At 52.6% G+C, this 20,578-nt stretch overlaps 2 protein-coding genes across 3 annotated transcripts; one reads left to right on the plus strand and one right to left on the minus strand.

Annotated features, from left to right (window-relative positions):
- Positions 1 to 11,892: 11,892 nt before the first annotated feature.
- LOC119114378 (methyltransferase-like 26) lies at positions 11,893 to 15,158 on the minus strand. 2 transcript variants are annotated; one of them, XM_037238572.1, is made up of 4 exons: positions 15,085 to 15,158; positions 13,715 to 14,339; positions 13,413 to 13,451; positions 11,893 to 12,701 (listed from the first exon to the last, which is right to left on the minus strand). In XM_037238572.1, exon 2 carries the CDS (start codon positions 14,322 to 14,324, stop codon positions 13,716 to 13,718), a length of 609 nt encoding a protein of 202 aa, XP_037094467.1. In that variant the 5' UTR covers positions 14,325 to 14,339; positions 15,085 to 15,158; the 3' UTR covers positions 11,893 to 12,701; positions 13,413 to 13,451; position 13,715. The 2 variants fall into 2 exon arrangements, with proteins under 2 accessions (XP_037094467.1, XP_037094466.1); XM_037238571.1 differs by having other exon boundaries at positions 11,893 to 13,451.
- A 551-nt stretch (positions 15,159 to 15,709) lies between these two features.
- On the plus strand, positions 15,710 to 19,265 carry LOC119113609 (chorion peroxidase). The gene is made up of 6 exons (XM_037237899.1): positions 15,710 to 15,747; positions 16,014 to 16,386; positions 17,265 to 17,338; positions 17,414 to 17,772; positions 18,112 to 18,641; positions 18,687 to 19,265. Exons 1-6 carry the CDS (start codon positions 15,710 to 15,712, stop codon positions 19,263 to 19,265), a joined length of 1,953 nt encoding a protein of 650 aa, XP_037093794.1.
- Positions 19,266 to 20,578: the final 1,313 nt, after the last annotated feature.

Genomic DNA, 20,578 nt, shown 5'->3' on the forward strand with positions numbered 1-20,578 from the left:
TGCCGTACAACGAAATGCTGACAAGCGTACTAAAGCACTTGATCTTCTTTGCCAGTCATTGTAACGAGCGCGCTAGTAATGACCTCATATGAGCTACCAAATTAGGAGAATCCTTTTTGAAATCTATCTCGAAACGGAGGCAGAGAGAAGGGACGAGGAGAGAGAGAGAGAGAGAGAGGAGAGAGAGAGAGAGGGTAGAGAGAGAGAGAGAGAGAGAGAGAGAGAGGGAGAAAGAGTGTCATCTTGAAATTTACCGCCTCGCAATAAATCAGTGACCGAGTCTGTATAACAACATCTAATTTTTCCGCTGGACGCACCGATCGCCTTCCTGGTAGTCATAGGGGCGCGGGGAGGCAGTTATGCCCGCTTTTTATTTTGTCATGGATGGCTCCCGAAAGAATGTTTATAACTGGCAAAATGTGTGTTTAGAGGCGGAGATAGCGTGGGGGCACAGGTGGCACGCTTCCCTCAAGTCCTGAAGGGTTTGGAGGACCTATCGCGACCAACGATTGAGGCCCTGATTTCATGGCCCGAAGGGCCCGAAGGGCTGGCAAGAGGCCGTAGTAGCCCAGCCAGCATTCCTAAATGGGACCCACAAGGACCAATTATCGTGGGGCAACTGGATTAATATGAGCATGGGCTACAGGTGGGCTTTTAACTGCAGTCCAGCTGGGTCATGCATGGGGTGCCCACACCATTTCATGTTTTCGTATCCACCGGAAATGTTCGTGCTGTCCTGTCGGAATTTATCACGTCGAGACGAGATAATTCACGACGAGGAAATATTTGCTTTGGTGGGACCCATATGGGTCATATGTGGGCTGGGCTGGGCTCATGTCAACATGGGATGCAAGTGGACTGGTATCTAGGCCTAATCTAGGGCCAGATTGGTTGCCCATATGTTACATGCGTGATAAAGTTGTTACGCACACAGCGTTGATGCGGATACCAATCGCTTTTTTGTCTCGATTTTAATAAATCCTTCACATTTATGCTTGAATATGGGACTGCTGCCTGGACGGAGGTCCATATGAGCTGAGCTGGATCGGCCCATGTCCATGTAGGCTGCAGGTTGGCTGGTATCTGGGCTCCATCTGGTGCCCAGATAGACTGCCCGTACGCCACCCTATTTGGCACAGGTGTATTAGGCTCGTTACTTGTGCCCCGCGTTACATCTTTCCTTATCATGTAGAAATGAGTGCATAGCAAAGGGGAGCAGAACGGCTTGGGATTCATATGGGATGTATGTGCGTACGATGGGCTCATGCCAACATGGGCTGCAGATGGGCTAATCTATGGGCCCCATGTCGAGCCCAGATGGGCTTCCCGTATGTGATATGCACAGTAACGTTGTCACATACAAAATAATGTGGCATCAATTGTTTTTATTGTCTTCAGGTTTTGCCAAATCGCGTACAATTGTTTTACAACATGGGACAGCTGGTTGGGTCCTGTATGGGCAGAGCATGGGCCAGCAGGGCTCAGTCTATGTAGGTTGCAGGTGGGCTGGCATTTCGACTCCTTATAGGACCCAGATGGGCTGGCTGTACGCTGCCATATTTGGCACGAGCGTATTAGGCTTGTTACTTTGTGCTCCCACATTTAATTTTTCCTTAGCATGTAGAGATGAGCACATCACAAAGGAGGGCGGCGCAAGTTAGGGTTTATATGGGATGTGTGTGGACAAGCTGGGATCATATTAACATGAGCCGCAGGCAGACTAGTCTTTGGGCCCGTGTGGGACCCAGATGGGCTGCCCACATGGCAACATCTTTTACACCAGTGCATTAATTTTTATACTTTGCTCTCCATGAATGGATATTTTCTGATCGTGTACAAACTGGGTTGCAACAGGGGTGAGCGGCATACACTCAAATCCACCCGGGCCGCAGGTGGGCGAGCTGGCTACATGCCTGCATGGGACTGCAGGCGGGCTGATGCCTGGGCCCCATCTGGGACCCGGATTGGCTGCCCATATGCTATCGCATTAACTATGCGCGTAATAATTTTAGTGCCGTGTGCTTCCTGGTTCGGTTTTACCATGTCACGTGCAAATAAGGACAACTGGCATGGAGCTCATCCGCATGGACTGCGCGTGGGCAAGTTAAGCTCACGTCAACATCAATCGATTCACTGCCATATCACTTGAGGCAGTTGGTGTGCCCCATGTCAATAGTTTGTGCGCTAATGGCATGGAGTGAGCACATTACTCTATTTACCTTTCGCTGGTTGATGAATCATTGGTCGGGTTTGGAGCTTCCCGGTAGTTACGAGTGTCCCGCTGACCGGTCGCCCGCTGGGATCTCGGCAGTGGGAAGTGGGGGTTCCGCATCGCTTCAGGGGCACGGAGGTGCCGGTCAGAGGGCCGGCTGGCCAGGTGGGCCGGCAGCACCGAGCACACCGCTAACCACTGTCTTCTAAAATCTTGGTCGGAGTTTCTGGTGGTTGCATGCAACTGATCAGATGCAGTTACTTTGTGCTGCTTGGTGTTCCAGGAACACAGGCCCAGAGAGTCATGCTTGAGCTTTTCGACAGCTTTAGTACCAGAAGACCGACATGGGCCACTAGACTCAACCGTTTCGCTATTTGCGAGCTAATATCATTTCAGTTACCAACCGTTTGCAAGGGCTTTCGGCATGTGCGGAGTTTTTGGTCGTCCATGGCATTGGTGGTTGGATGGTGCGATTGGCTAGCCATCTCTTGACAACACTCTACTCGGCGCCGTGGATGCTCAACGTAATAAGCTTGTGGACCCATCGCACCACGCTGACAAAGGCTACAAGATCATTCCGTTGGTTACGATTTAAATGCACCACCAGTTTTTATAAGCTAACCAATATATTTGTAGGCAACGGCATTTGTGAGCCAGGAGAGTATTGCGTCGTTTAACCTTCACCCCCAATTCGCTGCTTTTCTTGAAAATGGGGAGCGGTCCATGTAACCCCTGTCTTTACCAAACTACGACAGAAACAGTTGCAAGAAATCCCGCGAATTTATCCCTACGAGATCTCCCGAATGAAAGTCAGTATGATGTCTCTATGTCCATATTTGTATATATATGTATATATATATATATATATATATATATATATATATATATATATATGTGTGTGTGTGTGTGTGTGTGTGTGTGTGTGTGTGTGTGTGTGTGTGTGTGTGTGTGTGTGTGTGTGTGTGTGTGTGTGTATGTGTGTGTGTGTGTGTGGTGTGTGTGTGTGTGTGTGTGTGTGTGTGTGTGTGTGTGTGTGGTGTGTGTGTGTGTGTGTGTGTGTGTGTGTGTGTGTGGTGTGTGTGTGTGTGTGTGTGTGTGTGTGTGTGTGTGTGTGTGTGTGTGTGTGTGTGTGTGTGTGTGTGTGTGTGTGTGTGTGTGTGTGTGTGTGTGTGTGTGTGTGTGTGTGTGTGTGTGGTGTGTGTGTGTGTGTGTGTGTGTGTGTGTGTGTGTGTGTGTGTGTGTGTGGTGTGTGTGTGTGTGTGTGTGTGTGTGTGTGTGTGTGTGTGTGTGTGTGTGTGTGTGTGTGTGTGTGTGTGTGTGTGTGTGTGTGTGTGTCCACACTAGGACAGATCAAATGATAATTTTTCCTAGCAACGACGTTCTTCAGCTTTGCACACACACATGTCTTTGTAACAATGCAGATTAACAGCATACAACTTCCACAAATGTGTTTCTTGTTTAACTTTGAGTGCAATAAGCTAGATGCATATATATTTTACGTGTATATATATATATATATATATATATATATATATATATATATACACGTAAACGTTCAAATCGGAAGCTTTTGAATATATGTCTACTATGCATGGCTCTGTTGGCGTAACAGCGTTAGCCGTCGTGCGCGATCGACGGAGCCTTCGGTTGCCGCCCGCCGCCCGCGCCGGCCGTGGGTCACCTTGCAGTATTCCAGTAGAAGCTTCGCTTTCCAGAAATCAGACTGATAGAGAAACGTTTTCGGCGTCAAAACACACGCAATGAATAGCCATAGGATACCGAAACATTCTGCGCGACCGCACGTTCCAGAGAAATATCTTCAGACACTTCAGAAGGGGGGGAGGGCGAGTAAGGGTGCATTGCACTGTCCCTTAGCAGAGTGAAAGTCAATGCATTTGACTGTGAATCTATATAACAGTTTGCGATCCTATATATGATATAGACCTGTCGAAAAACATGTATGAGTGCTTCCTTTGCGGCACGATTCAAAGAAAGGAAAAAGGGATGGGCAGTCATAGTTTGAAGTGTTTCCCACTTCAAGCCTTTACGTCGCTCGAAAAGAGTGCTAGTGCATTATTTAGATTTAGAGCCAGATGTCCATCATTCTCTTGCAGTCAGAAGCCATTATTTAGCAAAAACTCCTCTGCAGATAACGATGAAACCTTCACACATAAAAAATCTGCGAAGTGAAAGAGTGAAAATATGTGTTTACATGCATGTGCCATCGGTTGCCAGCGTCAGGAAGGTTGCCTGTATGTAATCTGTCGTGTTTTTAACTCGTATCCACGTGCAATCCAGACGCATTATGAACGAACAATGCTTGTACTTTTCGTGTACCACTCGGCAGGAGGACAGTCAGAGGCCTCTTTACAAAAGAGGTTGGGGTCTTCACATAATTCATTCATGGTGCGACCTGCCACAGCCGATACTGATCTCCACACCAACAAGATGGGAGATCCGAATGTAGATAAGACTACCTCTACAATTATATCTTTCTTGGCTTTGATCGTCGCATGGTTTATGGAATGGTAGTATTTGAACGGCGTTATTATGACATCATGAATGCCAACGTGACTTTGGATTACTCTTCCCGACATACATTTCCCTATTTTCGCGGGAGTATAGCTCAGAAACCAGAGAGGCTTAGGTCTTAAGAAGGACAGGACTATGAACAGCATCTAACGTTCTTCAAGATGGCTATTTCAGTTAAAAACTCCATATACATTTGGAACACGCTCTTTAACTTGAAGTGGGAGGTCAGTCTTCTGCTTTAAACAACTTTGAATCTACGACAATTCAAAAAGTTTGTTTTCATTTCAACTTCGAGGATGTAAATTCAAGTGACCGAAATCCGGGGAAAAATCAGGTTTTGGGGGTAGGTTAGGTTAACCTTGTTGTCTAAGGTCCTTCAACCGATTTAGAAACAGGCGCCCCAGGTCGGCTCTGTGTCGGTCTGGGCCCGATGGCTCATTTCCCAAGCATCAACAACGCCAGGGCGGTGAAAATTGCATTTATCGGGCCCCCCAGTCGATGAGGGGCCTCTGTGTCGGTCAGGGGCCCCCAGTTCCTAACAGGGGGTCCTGCGTCGTCAAGGGGTCCCAGTCGGCCGGGGGCAGTGTTTGAGGTGGCCTGCAAGGCCCCTCAGGACCGACAAACAGGGGTCAGATTGAAAGTTTGAAGGGCCCGAAGGGCCGGATGGGCTGGCAGTAAGCTGCATTAAGGACCCAGGCCCATAGAGCCGTGACCTTATACTTCAGTCAGAGGGCCTCATGCACAGATTGGGGACCGGCTGTGACAATGCGTACCTCAGGCTAAAACCATCAACACCAAACAGTTGGCTCCGTGTCGGTCTGAGCCTTGAGGGCCCATTTCCTAAGCAGGGACGATGCCGGAGCCTACGATTTGCATTTCTCGGGGTCCCTGCAACAATGAGGGACTCGTGATTAGCAGGGCTCGCAATGCCTAACAGGCGCTACTTTGGCGGTACGGGGTCCTGAGTGGGCCGGGGAAACTTTGTTGTGCAGGGACTGGGACGGGAGACCAAATGCCAGAGGGCCTCTTTCGTTAATCAGGGCCCTATGGCAATGAAAGGAAGCATGATAACTTATGATACGTATTCAAACGGAAATAATGGAATGGTCCTGTGTCAGTCAGGGCCTCCAGGACCAACCATTGAACCCTTGAACCCAATTTCAGCACGAGCCTGTTAAGCCAAACTGGAGTCTTCTTGCCAATTATTGGACCACTTGCGGCGATCAGGGATGTTGTTGCGTCAAAGAGGGCTCCTGCGTCGATCTGGGGCCAACTCCGCGGGTCAAAAGGCTTCCCGCGTCAGGAAGGGAACAATCTATGATGTATTTCCCTGAGGGCATCCGAATCGACCAGGAAGCCCCGACCCCTTGTCGCTACAATTGCAGCCATAACCACCCCGCGCAGAGGCAGAATTGGCCGTCAGCCCTTGGCCGGGAACGATAGTTTGTTCCCTAGTGTTCTGCCCAAGGGACTCCTGGTCCCGTAACGTAAGAAATCTCATTGGCGTTTAATAGAGTGGATCGCAAAAATGTTGAAACTGAAAAAGGACGACCCATGTTTGTGTGAATAACATCGGCCCTTTTGCAGAATCGGATTGGGAAACACATGACGAAGAAACGTTTCGAGTCTGGACGTTCGCCATCTTAGGAGCAGGAACAGCGATGGCAGGTTAGCGGCTTCCGTGAGACTGAACGGCGTTGACCGCCGCAGCTGATGCCCGGATGTCACAGCAATGGGCATTTGGTTAACTCGTGCCAGTCTGGAGCTGGGTGCTATCGAAGCGTTGTGGCAGCAGTAAGATAGTGTGAAACACAACAACAGAGATAGAGACAAAACGACTGGCGTAAAATTTCCGGTATTCAGCAGAAGACGCAGTGATGACCAGTCTATGATCAAGCATATGCTGTCGCTTCAAGTTTGCGTGGGACCATTTGCATGCCGTGTTGTAAAGATCCGGCTCGTTTTGACAAATCTTTATGCCCGCACCGCATTGAACTCGGTGATCAGTGAACATCTTTGAGTTGCCCCCCCCCCCCCCCTCTGTTTGGGACGCGCAGAAGTAAGTCGTACATTTGAAATCATCGCAAAATTATAAATTGCGTAGCCGCGTTGAGTTATGCCACCGATACTTAGGTATGCACGAACCGTTCACGGCCACTGTTTAGGTACACGCCCCTGGTTGTGTGTAAGATCCAAGCACCAGCAAATTGTCGGCGTTTTATATTGATATGTAAATACAGACTGGGATGGGAGATGTTTGTGCAGACCATGTTGCAGTGCGCTGTACTCAAGGATTGTTCCACAGTGCATCCCATGACAATCGAAAGGAGTCAGCACAGGTGGCGAAAGCGAATCAGGGGGCCACATGCGAAAATGCCTCCATTATATCTCCGCCCCCGGGGTTAAAACGAAGTGACAAGTGTTGAGTGAGTGACGCTGGGAGGTAAGCTACGTCCCACATCCAAAAAATCTGACGTAACCATTGCCGCGTTGCGTGGAAAGAAGCGAGGGATACATCGCGTTTGCCTCCAAAACTTCCCAGACGATTCGTCGTAACTGGAACTAATTTGACCCAGGGTGGACAGATCCCAGGGCAATGGGATTGATCTCACTTGCTATTGGCTGCACTCGCACGATGTGTGTTCGTCATGCTCGGAACAGTACATTTTGCTTGGACCCGCCAGCTGGATTCGCCGCATTATGGTGCGGTCCTGCTTATCTTGTTTGCAGTCGCAGCTGTTCATAAAATTGAGTTTAACAGTCAGAATGTAATCCGGCAGAACTGCAACAAGCATGAATAACACCTGTTAGCATAAATGAAAGCATTAAGATATAGAAGCATGAAAGCGTGAATATATAACACCTGTTTGTAGGAATGTTAGCATGAAAGCATGAACAGCAACTGTCATATCCTTGCCCAGATATCGGCACACATCTGTGTCGATCACACTCCAGCTGACAGGCGTAGGCACGTGAAAATAGGACCGAGAACATGCGATGTTATTTACGGTATGCAAGACATTCTGGCTGTTTGCTTGCACTGTACTGTCTAGCCTGTGCGACACATAACTTTCTGACCTTTGAAAAGGAACATCTCGCCAATTTGCAAAAAATCGTTTTTCTTTCTTGTTTAACACGCGCTGGGGTGGGGGTCAATTTGAGCCCCGAAAGTTTTTTCCGGAATTATTTCCAAACAGCGCGGCGTAGCCCGGCCAAATCTTGTCCTGGTATAAACAATTAAACAGCGAATCGTTAATGTCAAAAATTTGGATGCACTTTGCAAGTTCGCTGACCTACGATAGGTCAAGTCAAGCCATGGGCTAAGCAAAGACAATTTCTAGGGAGTCTTTCAATCTAAGGCATTAACGGAGTGTTGGGCGAAGACATATACCTTTGAGATAGCTTCTTAAACAACCCAGCAATTGACTTAATAATTTTCATTGACCTGGGGTCAAGACTTGATTTATTCCTTTAGAGCGTGCTGTATGGAGTGGTTTCTGGTGCTCATTTTTAATTTGTTGATAATAGGAACCGCAATCATATATTTTCCACGGACTTCTTAAAGGTCAGAAAAGGTCACTAACTTGAAATGAGCCTGGTCAATGTTTTGCTTTTTAAGGGCATACTACCTACCACAGTCCTTGACACTTATACAAATGCAAAATTCAAACCAATCCTGTACGGTTTTGGTCACTATGATCTTCGAAAGGTCAAACAAGGTCACTGACTTTAAATTGGCACCGGTAAACCTTGGATTGGAGCAGATATCTAGATTCATGGCGGTTCCATGACAAGGTCTGGGGCATGGCCTTGTTTGACCTTGTCCGATCCAAAGGTCATGACCCAGGAACCTAAAATGCTGAAGCAGGCGAGTTCACGTATAGGCCAACACGCCCTGTGAATTTGGTGTCTTTGGCTCTCTTACTGTCTGAGATCTCAGGTCAAAGACCCCCTCCTACCCGAGTGAAGGTTATTTAACCAGCCACCCGGCGCACATGAGCTCGAGATAAGGAAGATGTAAGATAGGTATTCGTTATAATCGTACTCGACGTAGGTAAACACAGTTAAGCAGAACACACCAGAAATAAAAACATCTACTCAAGATTGGGCAGTGTTGGGGAAAACCACACCGCCTGCTGTTCTTCACGCATGATTTAAAAAAGGAACAGCGTCTTTGTCGACAGCGTACAAGGCGGTAGCGCAGAATGGCGCCTGTTGGCCGCGTGTCAGCAGCAAGCTGAGACCACGTCTCGTGGCGGATTATCACGCGTGCTGAAGCCGGCGAGACCGGTGACGGCGGCCGACCGGGCCGGTCCGGTGCCGCTGACCTGGGCCCGCGTCGGTGCCGCCTCACGCTGACCCCGACGGCACGGCCGCAGACGCCGCAAAACGGGAAACGCCGGTTCCGGGCGAGGTGTCATTAGCCGCGCCTTTGGTGTGCAGTCGACGCCGCGGGCCGCGGAGGAGCAGTGCACCGTGTCGTTGGCGGAACTGAGCGAGACTGGGTCATCGGATGGCGGCGGGCGGTCCCGCGCCAATCACGGTCAGTGCGCTGGGCAACAGGCAGATCTGAGAGCACGGAGAGAGAGAGAGAGAGAGAGAGAGAGAGAGAGAGAGAGAGAGAGAGAGAGAGATGAGATAGAGAGAGAGAGAGAGAGAGAGAGAGAGAGAGAGAGAGAGAGAGAGAGAGAGAGAGAGAGAGAGAGAGAGAGAGATGAGAGGAGAGAGAGAGAGAGAGAAAGAGAGGAGAGAGAGAGAAGAGAGAGGGAGGAGAGAGGGTGTGTTGTGTGGTGTGTGTGTGTGTGTGTGTGTGTGTGTGTGTGTGTGGTGTGGTGGTGCGTGTGTGCGTGCGTGTGGTGGTGCGTGCGTGCGTGCGTGCGTGCGTGCGTGCGTGCGTGCGTGCGTGCGTGCGTGTGTGTGTGCGTGGTGTGTGCGTGCGTGGTGTGTGTGTGTGGTGTGTGTGTGTGTGTGTGTGTCCATTCGGCGACTGATTGTTTCCCCATCAACATATTTCCGAATACTTCATAACATCCTGAGAAGTACGCAAATAGCGCGATTTATGTGGTTCAGCAACCAACAGGATTGAGGATATGTGCCAGAGAGCTATTTGAAGTTAAGACTACATATTTTCAACATTAAGACAATTCGCATTAAACCTGTACTTGGCCAAACAGAAGGCTGGATGTCTCAGGTAGCAAACAAGCACCACCAAGACGCTGTTTTTACATTTCCCTGAAGTAGCGACGCATTCTGGCCAAGGCCCTAAAACGTACATGTGTGCCGTTGTGCACACGTACTATAGTCGCCTTAACACGGCCTGAACAAGATATCTTCATAAAAAATTTTCTGACTAGCCGTCACAGCTCCTTCAACATTACAAGTTTTCAGGACTCCTAAATGGGCTGTGGAGGGCATGTAAAAACTCTAGATGAGCTGAGGCCAAAAATATTGTAAAGAGCGCAGCCAAACGTCTTGTACTTACACTAAGCGATGTCTTATAACGTCAAAACTGGAACGATTGACTCCACTCTGAGGTTTATGTCCGTTCAGGGGTCGAAAAAGCTCGTCTGTCTTGCCCGCAGGAGCGCCAGAATAGTCGCAGTACTTGGTGCAAAAAATGTTGTCAGAGCGATGTCGCTAGCCATATGGGGGACTTTGTCTTCTTTGCGTTGCGCTTTGCGTAGCAGCGAGAAAAGGCACATAGTTAGCTTTAGTAAAAGAATAAATCACCTGCATAGTTCAAAAACAGGACATTGCAGTGTAGCTAAAATAATCATGCTTTTCTGGGCTAAACGGTTCTATGTGTAGCGAAACGCTTCCCGCAGATAGCAATTGCCCACGCACCTTGTGACGAATTCGTGCGAAAGCGAATCAGGTGCTGATCGCTACAGCGCCTGGTTGTGGTCAAGTCTTTGCTGTAGAAATAATGGCTGGTATATATTTTTTGCAGCATAAGCGTTGTCGTGTAGTACTTAAGTTGTGTATGAGTTTTTGCAGTAAAAGTGATGTCACCTGTAAGCAAAGACTGCAACAGCCTGCTAAAAAACTGATGACGGTGCTAAAATTTGCAGTATAAGTTCTGAGAATGCGTCTTGCAATATTGTATCAGTTTTGCAGTAGACGTAATGTCGCGTATGACTGATGTAGCACTCTTGTCCGCATGAGTTTTTGCCGTGGCACTAATATACAGTTTTCTCGTAGCTTAGTTAATCGCTATGGTGCGCAGTTGTTCCTTGTAAGTACAACGGATGTGGTCAAATAAATTTGCTCATAGAGCTCCACCAGATACCACGTACTGATTTCAGTTTAAACGTGCTACAGAACAAGGTCGTGGCCTGGTTTGCACAAATGTACCGTGATGAAATCATATCGCATTTTGGAGTCTTCTACGAAAAAAGTTCGGGCTCGTCATTCAAGTGTTACCGTAATAAAACGATCAGAGTCGGGCGTCTTTTTCCTCTTTTGCTAGAGTGCGCACCAAGCCGCTAAGCGGTGATCGACTCATCAGCCGACTGGGCTGCATCGGACAGCAGAGTGGCGGGCGGTGCATAGTCCGCGTCTGATGACTGAAGCACACCGCGACGTCGTGAATATTGGGCTAGATGTTCTGTGGTGCAGATGGTTCCCAAACGTAATACTTTCCCCGAGTCATTGAACATTACCAAAATCTGCATTCCGGACGGTCCTGAATGCCCGCTTGGATTGGACTTATTGGTTTGATTTGACCCGCGCCAACTCAAACTATGACCCAGAGTTCAGACCCCACTTGGCTTGATTCTGACTCAGTCAGGATCAGCCGCGTCAATGTGCTTGAACCAGCATTTGATTTGAATCGCTATTTGAAGCGAGCCTGATTCCAATGTTGGTTTGGGTCCGAAGTATTTTAAATCGGAATCCAAACGATTCACAACGGAACGCTGAATGCATCACAGTTCTGACGACAACCCACCGTAGTATCATTAAACTCTAGACAAGAGGGGTGCCGCTTCAGCCCCTTTCGGTGTCCATGCCTGGTTGGACGAGGCGAGCTTGATGTGAACACATTAATACCGTATTTAGAATAGCAGGAGGCACGAACACACGACCTGCAGCATACCAGGAGGCGCCAATAAAGACTTGATACACAAAATATATTGAAATTACTCCTCTGAATCTAGCATTTGTGATGACTCAAGCAGGTAGAACATGGGGGACATTGGGGGTGTAATCTTGCTAAAGGGTTCATGTTTACTGTACTCACCACCCGCCCCGCCGTTCTAAGTGCAAAAAACAACACCCTGTGTATGAGAACAGGAAATGCAGAATTTTCGCAACAGTGATCTTGCGGCGAAGGTGAAGAGAGACGGTCATAGCGCGTGTTTGCGTAGAGCAGTAGTTGCCGCCTGATCCCGCACCGCCCACGGCCCGCTCATGGGGACAGGAGCTGTTGGTAGAATGCGATTGATACATGACATACATGCTGTTAACAATAGCATCCCGGCACAAGCGCTGTAACACCAGCCTACATGAATAAGCACAGCCCATACCGCGAGGCCGAACCGAATGTTTGAGTGTTGGAATGTTTGACACCTTGCCTCGACCGAGTTTAGCCTCAAAAGTTGACCGCGACGGAACCTGCCGCGTTCACTGGAAAACACCAGCCCAATCAGGCAACTACGGACTTTCACCACAGAACAATCAATCTTCGGTGCGATCTGAACACCGTCGCCATGGCGATGCATAGTCTGACGACACACGAAGGCTCCTTCCCATTGGACGCACGCTTGCTGGGTGAGCTCAAGATCCATCGGTTCCGGTATCTTGTGTCCCGATCCAGCCGCAGACTCTATACCTCAACCGGTTCCAGTATCTTGTGTCCCGATCCAGCCGTAGCCTCTATACCCCCACCGGTTCCGGTATCTTGTGTCCCGATCCAGCCGCAGCCTCCATGCCGGTTGTGGCGAGATTGTAGTACGGCCTATGAAGAAAACCTGCCCTTATATCCGTACAAAATCCGTATTTGATGGACCGCAACTTTGATCAAGCTTCTCTCACAAGTCGCGGCAGGCTCTGTAGTCAACAAGTTCACCACTTCGATGCGACCGAACCAAAACCTCACAATTACCCCCTCCCTTTCTCCAAAACCATGAGTCCGACAGTACAAAGGGTACTCTACAGCAATATCAGGCGTACACGTACAAGCTATCCAGTCGAGAGCTGTGGTTGCTACTGGCATTGGAGCCGGTTTCCAACGCTTCGATACTAGCTGGCTTTTCATCCGGTAAAAAACTCGCCGTTTTACAACTCCAGGCACGGCTATAACACCGGAGGTAACGATTCGCTACCAGCTGCGGACATGGTGGCACCGTAATATTGTCAGCTCCTTGGTGCAGAGATTTGAGAGCATGTCTTGCAGGGGTGAGTTCAGGATTCAAATCCATGCCAAGCACCACTTGCTGCAAAACCGTTCATACTCGCATCCGCGTAAGGCAACTCCGGTTCAACCAACATGTTTTGACAGATTTTGAAGTGTCTCACGATGCCGTGGCATTCTCATGTAGCCTCCCTCGCCTGGCCAGCTGCCAACTGACAAAAAAAGTTTAGCTGGGAGCGAATCGGTACTGGTGGTGCTGTAGCGGTACCGACGTTCTTGGCACGTGCCCCACATTGATCATTGTCTGGCGCCCACCTCTTGAGCTGCTGGGGTGGTAGACAACTACACCTGGCTCTGAAAATAAACACTGTCACACGTCCATGATTCACCGAGATAGGTCTCGCCTCTCCTCCAAAGACGGACCGCAGGCGCCATTACAAAATTTGGCAAGAAAGACAGCGATACCAGGACACACTGCATAGCAAAGGTAGCATAGAGCACATCAGATAGGGAATCCAGCGGCATTCCAGGCCAGCAGCGTGATATCCGTCCGCCGTCAGCGGCTTCCTGCCCCCACTCTTGACCAGCGGTGGCTCAGCCACCGGCCGTCCGCCCACCTCAGCACTTCTTCCAGACCAGCAGCTTGTTGTTGGCCGGCATGTCCACCTCGGCGTGCAGCTTCAGACCGTGAGGCGCCGCCGCCTGGCGCAGGTCCCGGATGTCGCGCACGCCCCACTCCTTGTTCTCGGCACGCAGCCGTGCGTCAAACACCACGTTGCTCTGCGGGCTGAGCGTGCCGTCCTTGGCGTACGGGCCGTAGGTGACGAGCACGCCGCCGGCGGCCAGCGAGCGGCCGGCGCCGGCCAGCAGCCCCAGCGCGCACGACCACGGCGCGATGTGCATCATGTTGATGTTGACGAGTAGCCGGAGGGAGCCGGCGGCCAGCTGCGGCAGTTGCGCGGCCCAGTCGCCGGCCACATCCAGCCGGCGCGCCGCCAGCACGTTGGTCAGCCCGGCCGTGTGCTGGTCGATGCTGAGCAGCAGGCGCGGCTCCAGCTCGGTCGGCTGCCAGCGCAGCGCCGGATAGTGGCGCGCCAGCAGTGCCACGTGCTGGCCCGTGCCCGAACTCACTTCCAGCGCGTGGCCACTTGCTGTGCGCGGCACCTGCTGAGACAGGGCCTCCAGGATGGGCGCTGCGTTGCGCTGGGCGGCTGCATAGTTCATCATTCTGGTGTCAGGAATCTGGAAGTGCAAGCAGACTGTGGTTACTGCTGTGGTAGAGCACTGTGTTTGGATGCTTTATTTCAGATGTTTTGATGTTATACACCAGGTCTAATCACTAAGCCTGACACAGATGTAACCAGCTGCATTAAATCACTAACAACTTACAAACATGTAGGTGATGTTACATTGCATGTGATTAGAGTACACAACATTAAGAATGCATACCAACAGGTCTGACCTGTGCATTGGAATAAGAGCACTTCAGCCCAGACAGCCCAAAAGGCATGGACACAATGATGTAGTGGCCTCATGCTAGCTCATATCACACTGTGTAGATGTGGCTCACCATAGTCTTGGTCAGGCATATCATTTCCAATTAGCACAAATGAAGAACATGTAACAAATCGTGTTGTGGGCATAGGCCATATATTGTAATTTTGGAGGAAAATTATGCCAGCCTATATATCAAGCATGCAAATGTCTTCAAAATGAATGGATCAAAATTAAGTACACCTTTGACAAATAACACTGTTGCTGTTAACTGCATAATGCAGTAAGTTGTGGTAACTGGCTGCAAAGATATAGGCTTTCGAAATGCCAAGTTCCAAGTTTAACTTGATGACGGCCAAGTTCAACAAGCCAGATCATCAAAATGAAAATATCTATCACCACGGAACTGCCGCATAACCACTAAAAAGTCTACCGATCTGCTCAGCGCCCATTCGTACAAAACATCGCGAACAAACGTGGCCTTGATCCTTACGTAGTTTGAGCGCCGAAGGCCACACACAATGTAACGTCTGCACACCGCCCGCAGCCAGCAATGCTCCCGCAACACTATCACGACGAGCACAACACAACCCAACCACTCAACATCACCCGCCCACAATCATCTGCCAGATGTATCGACTGCGCAGTTCTCGTCTACTTCGGTGCTGAAACCTGAATGAACGCAACCGCTAAATCGAAACAAGTGCAGCATATGCGTGATCACGATGGGAATCCCATGAGCGCTAGAATTCCAGGACTGGGAAGAAATTAATGTTCTGTGGAACAAGCTTTAGCCTAAAACCCACTTTGAATCTAAATCAGTAGCAAACATGAACTACTCAGGGCCACCTTGGATAATGCAGTACGGCATTAGTGTGAATCTGAGTTGGCAGCGTGGACAGGCACGCTGACCGGGCTGAGTTGACCGAGACAGCCTGCTGCCAGCATGCGCCGCGAGAAGCACTGAACGGTGGCGGGTTGGAGCGCAAAGTACTTGTTTTGGAAAGAGCAAGGTACTGCTGTCAGCATTTTCACGTGGTGCTTTCATCACCAACAGGTCGCGGCAACTCTGCTGTCGTTGGTGGCAGTCCCCATCACAGCGACCTTTCACACCAAAGATGTGCTTCGACCTCACAGCGACCAAGCCGCTGCCGGCGTGACCTATGACCACAAGGACCGCCATTACGCCGAGAACAAGGGCGGTTCCGACTGCGAGCCAATCACGAGCGACCCGGGTCTGGGCGCCGAGCTGGCCGACGGCGGCGGGGCCGAGCCCTGCCGCCTGCTCGACGACAGCCCCGGCGCGCGCCGCCTCCGGCCGCGCCGGCAGAACCCGCTAGAGGCGCTGCCGGCGGCGGCGAACGTCAGCCAGCTGGCTCCGCTGCCGGTCGGCGGCCGCATCCGCGACCCGTTCCTCCCCAGCGACACGGCGGTGCTGGGCTCCCACGCCAGGAAGGTCAACGTCACCCGGCTGCTGACGGAGCAGCGGCTGCTGGAGGCGCAGCTCCTGGCTGAGGGCCGGGTGCCACAGCCCAACTCAGCCGCCTACAAGCAGATGTTGAACGCGCTCTCCACGGACGAGGCTCAGGAGCTCGGCCGCGCCGGCCTCCGGCAATCACTCACGCTGTGCGGCTGCAGCGGCTTCCGGGACAACAGCACCGGTAACGTGACACAGAGAGCGGACAGGAGCCCGCATCCAGCGGTCCACCTGCCGTACTGCGAGCCGGAGCCTGTCCCACACTGCCAGAGGAGCAGGCCGTTCCGCACCAGCGACGGAGAGTGTAACAACCTGATGGTGAGCGGTTCGGGTAGAGGCGTCGGCACAGAATACGGTCTTACATGCGCCGTCGATCGTGTTCAGGAAGTTACAAACAGTAAGCCCGTTGTGAAGGTCTCTTCTGATGTGGTCTTGTGTCACGATTATGGAAATACGTAGCTATTAACGGTTTTCGTGGACAAGACTTCCTTTACAGAATCCACCCGTGATCCATTTCTGATCAGCTGGCCCAGCAATTTCCAGCACGCATGCATCTGTTGTCACTGCATTTAAGTTTTTAATTATGCCAAATTCAGAAAAATGTTGCGACCAAAGTTCACATTTCTAATTTATGGCTGCAAACGTACTGTGAATAGATATAGCTACGACTTAAAGCAATGCAAGCTGCCACATTGTATAGACATTCTCGATGTACATGTTCGGTATCTCGCGAACATTTTATCCATGCACGTACCTATTCCCGACATTTTACTGATTCCCGTATTACTCGCCCTTCCTGCTAGGGAGAGCGCAGGCAGCAGACAGGCAGGCAGGCAGGCAGCGCCGTAAAGCCAAATCAACTGAATGCGTTGTAAAACCTCAATGGCGATGATCTGTATCTAGTTATCCGAAACATCCATACCCTATCCAGCCTGTCACCCATTCCATCTGAGTAGCCGTGGGTTCACTTGGCACGTGAAGTCCTCTTGTAGCTGCGTAAGATTCAAGACATTGGAAAAATATCGGGAGTACCCATACTTCACATACGTATAATCATACCCATATTCTATTTGACAAGTTGGATGTGGTTATAGCTTGCTGACATGCATTCGCCTTCCAACAATGAGCCACATTGTACGTAGGCTTCATGGCACAGCGCATCTGCTTCCATCACAACCCCCTTTCGCGTGTTTCAGCACCCGCGCTGGGGTCGCGCTCTGACCGGACTCGGTCGCCTGCTGCCCAACACGTACGACGACGGCCTGTTCCGGCCGCGGCGCCGCGCCGCCGGCGGCACAGCCCTACCCTCGGCGCGCGCCGTCACCGCCGCCGTGCTGCGCGACAGGAGCGCCGAGTCGGACGCGGCGTCCGCTGCCCTGGTGGCGTTCGGCCAGTTCCTCGCGCACGACACCATACAAACGCCTGTGTACCGGATCAACGCGCACACGGGGCTGCAGTGCTGCGGCGCCGACGGCAGCGCGCCGCCCACTCCGCCGGTGCACCCGCAGTGCTTCCCGATCGAGGTGGCGGCCGACGACCCGTTCTACGGCACGCTGGGGCGCCGCTGCCTCAACCTGGTGCGCTCGCTGTTCGCTCCCGACCCCACCTGCGAGGCGCGACCCGCGGCGCAGCTCAACGCGCTCACAGCCTACCTGGACGGCTCGGCGGTGTATGGGGTCGACCACTACGCCGAGCGGCGGCTGCGTGAGGGCCGCGGCGGCCGACTGCGGGAGTACGGCGGCCTGCTGCCGCCCAGGTCCAAGGCCGCGCTGACGTCCACCGGCCGCCTCCGCCGGGACGTCACCGGCGGCCGGCGGCCCGAGCGGGACCCGCGGCTGAGTCCACCGAACAAGGACAACTGCGACGGCGCGGAGTCGCGCGCCGCACCGTCACACAGTCCCAGGCAATCTCCTGTCGCTAACGGAACCGTGGTATCGATCTCAAAGCTGTCCTCAGGACCCGACCATGATGAGCTGGAGTCCTCAGGCCCCGCTCCTGAATCCGCGCCCCGCCAGCAGCCTGTCTCTCGCCTCCGATCTCCAGCGAGCGTGTACAGCGAGCCTGACCCTGTACCCGGGGCCAAGCACCAGCGGCGGCGGGCGGCCGACAGCGCCTGTCACGCGGGCTGCGTGGGCTGCATCTGCTTCGACGCAGGCGACAACCGCGTCAACGAGCAGCCGCCGCTGGCACTGCTGCACACGTTGTGGGTGCGCGAGCACAACCGGGTGGCGGCGGCGCTCGTGCGGCGGCACCCGCATGCCGGCGACGAGTGGCTCTTCCAGACGGCGCGCAAGGTGACGGTGGCGGAGCTGCAGCACGTCACGTACAACGAGTTCCTGCCGAGCCTGCTGGGGCTTGGCTTCAGCCTGCGACACGGCCTGCTGCCGCTCAGGGAGGGCTTCTCCACCTTCTACGACGACGAAGTCAGCGCCGAGCTGTCCGTCGAGTTCACCACGGCCGCCTTCCGCCACGGCCACTCGCAGGTGCAGAACGACCTGTGGCTCGCTTCGCGCTCCGGCGACGTAGCCGAGCGCTACCTGGTGCCCGAGCTGTTCGCGCCGTCGCTGCTGCTGGCGCCGGAGCGGCTGGCGCGCCTGGCGCGCGGCCTCCTCCGCCAGCCCGCGCAGCGTGTGGACGGCAACTCGGAGCGCGCCGTGTTCGGCGACCTCTTCCGCAGCCAGCAGCCGTCCGGCCTGGACCTGCCGGCCCTGAACGTGCAGCGCGGCCGCGACCACGGCCTCGCCCCGTACGTGGACGCGGTGGCGCTGTGCCTGGGCCTGCGGCTGACCACCTGGTACAGCCTGCGGCAGCTGATCCCGGAGGAGGACGTGACGCGCCTGCGCACGGTCTACAGCAGTCCGCGGGACGTCGACCTCTATATCGGCGGCCTCCTGGAGCGCCACGCGACCGGCGCGCAGGTCGGTCCCACGTTCCAGTGCATCATCGGCGACGCCTTCTTCCGCCTGCGCTTCGGCGACCGGTTTTTCTACGACAACGGCGAGCTGGCGCACAGCTTCTCGCCCGTGCAGCTGCGCGAGGTGCGCCACACGAGCCTGGCGCGGCTGCTGTGTGACACGCTCGGGCCGCTGTTGCCTCACGTGACGCCGCTGGCGTTCAGCCTGCCTTCGGCCGAGACCAATCCGGCAGTCAAGTGTGACTCGCTTGCCGTGCCGGAGGTCGACTTGAGCGTGTTCTGAGCGATGCTTTCGCCTGCCGTACCGGAGGTCGAAATGAGCGTGTTCTGAGCGATGTGTTCGCCTGTCGTGCTGGAGGTCGACATGAGCATGTTCTGAGCGATGTGTTCGCCTGCCGTGCCGGAGGTTGACCTGAGCGTGTTCTGAGCGATGTGTTCGCTTCCGTACCGGAGGTCGACCTGAGCGTGTTCTGAGCGATGTGTTCACCTGCCGTGCCGGAGGGCGACCTGAGCTTGTTCTGAGCGATGTGTTCGCCTGTCGTGCCGGAGGTCGACCTGAGCGTGTTCTGAGCGATGTGTTCACCTGCCATGCCGGAGGTCGACCTGAGCGTATTCTGAGCGATGTGTTCGTTTGCCGTGCCGGAGGGCGATCTGGGCGTGTTCTGAGCGATGCGCAAGGGATTTCCAGCGAGGTGTGAGGTTTTCAAACTGTGAGTGTCACCGTGATGTGACATCGTTGAACTGATCATTTACGCCACGCTGCTTTGGGTATTGGGATTTGTGTGTCGCAAATACCTTTGGACATCAATAGATGTCAATATGGTGGTAATAGATGTTATTTATGCAAGTCTGGATTACAAAAGGCTTGTACGCAAAAATGTGGTTTACGAAATAATACCCCTTTCGGTGACTTTTTGCCAAAACACGCTCAGGCTGAAATCCAGGGAGGTAAAGACCCAACCCCTTTTATGGTTCAAAATCATCTTCCGAGCACAGGACCACCAGTCAGGAAAATAAGTGAATATTTTCATATAAAAAGTCGCCGACCAGGCCTTAGCGTACAGGACTCACCATGGCCGATTATACGAACGTGATATGTGTCTTGATGTGTGATGTGTGCTTGCTTACAATCGCTCATGCGTGTAAGTGACACCTAACACGTGATCCACGATGTCTGTTTAATTGAAATCATTTGAATGTATAAGTGAACGGCCGCCAGAGCAGGCTCCTGGAGCTGGAGTCGGAGTCAGAGCACCTGCGCTCCCAGCTGGATACGCCGCGTGGCCAGCAGCGGGACACGGCCGGCAGCCCGGACGAGCTCCGGACGGTGCTGCGGGACATATTCGCTCGCCTGGGTCTACCGCTGCAGCTCGTGAGTGATAACGGCCCCCAGTTTGCTTCAGAGCAATTCGCCATCTTCACAGCAACCAACCGCATCAGACGCATGAAGCGAGCGAATCCAGACTGCTGTCCCCGGCTGGAATGGCGTATTTGGCGCCCGGCTGTCGTGTTAGCTGGTGGAGGCGACACCACAAGTACTGCCGCAGCAGGCTGACATATAGGGCCCCGGCCAGAGCACAGGGCCCTCTGAGCAAA

Source organism: Pollicipes pollicipes, unplaced genomic scaffold, assembly GCF_011947565.3.
Source record: "Pollicipes pollicipes isolate AB1234 unplaced genomic scaffold, Ppol_2.1 Scaffold_7262;HRSCAF=8765_pilon_pilon_pilon, whole genome shotgun sequence".
Lineage (NCBI taxonomy): Eukaryota > Metazoa > Arthropoda > Thecostraca > Pollicipedomorpha > Pollicipedidae > Pollicipes > Pollicipes pollicipes.

What these genes read in the sequence shown, in the direction of transcription:
- LOC119113609 (XM_037237899.1), top strand. Translation starts at nt 15,710, where the DNA reads ATGTGCTTCGACCTCACAGCGACCAAGCCGCTGCCGGC. An exon ending in TACGACGACGGCCTGTTCCG is followed by an intron (nt 17,339 to 17,413) that starts GCCGCGGCGCCG and finishes GCTGCGCGACAG; the next exon opens with GAGCGCCGAGTCGGACGCGG. An exon ending in TCGCGCCGTCGCTGCTGCTG is followed by an intron (nt 18,642 to 18,686) that starts GCGCCGGAGCGG and finishes CTCCTCCGCCAG; the next exon opens with CCCGCGCAGCGTGTGGACGG.
- LOC119114378 (XM_037238572.1), bottom strand. Translation starts at nt 14,324, where the DNA reads ATGATGAACTATGCAGCCGCCCAGCGCAACGCAGCGCCCATCCTGGAG.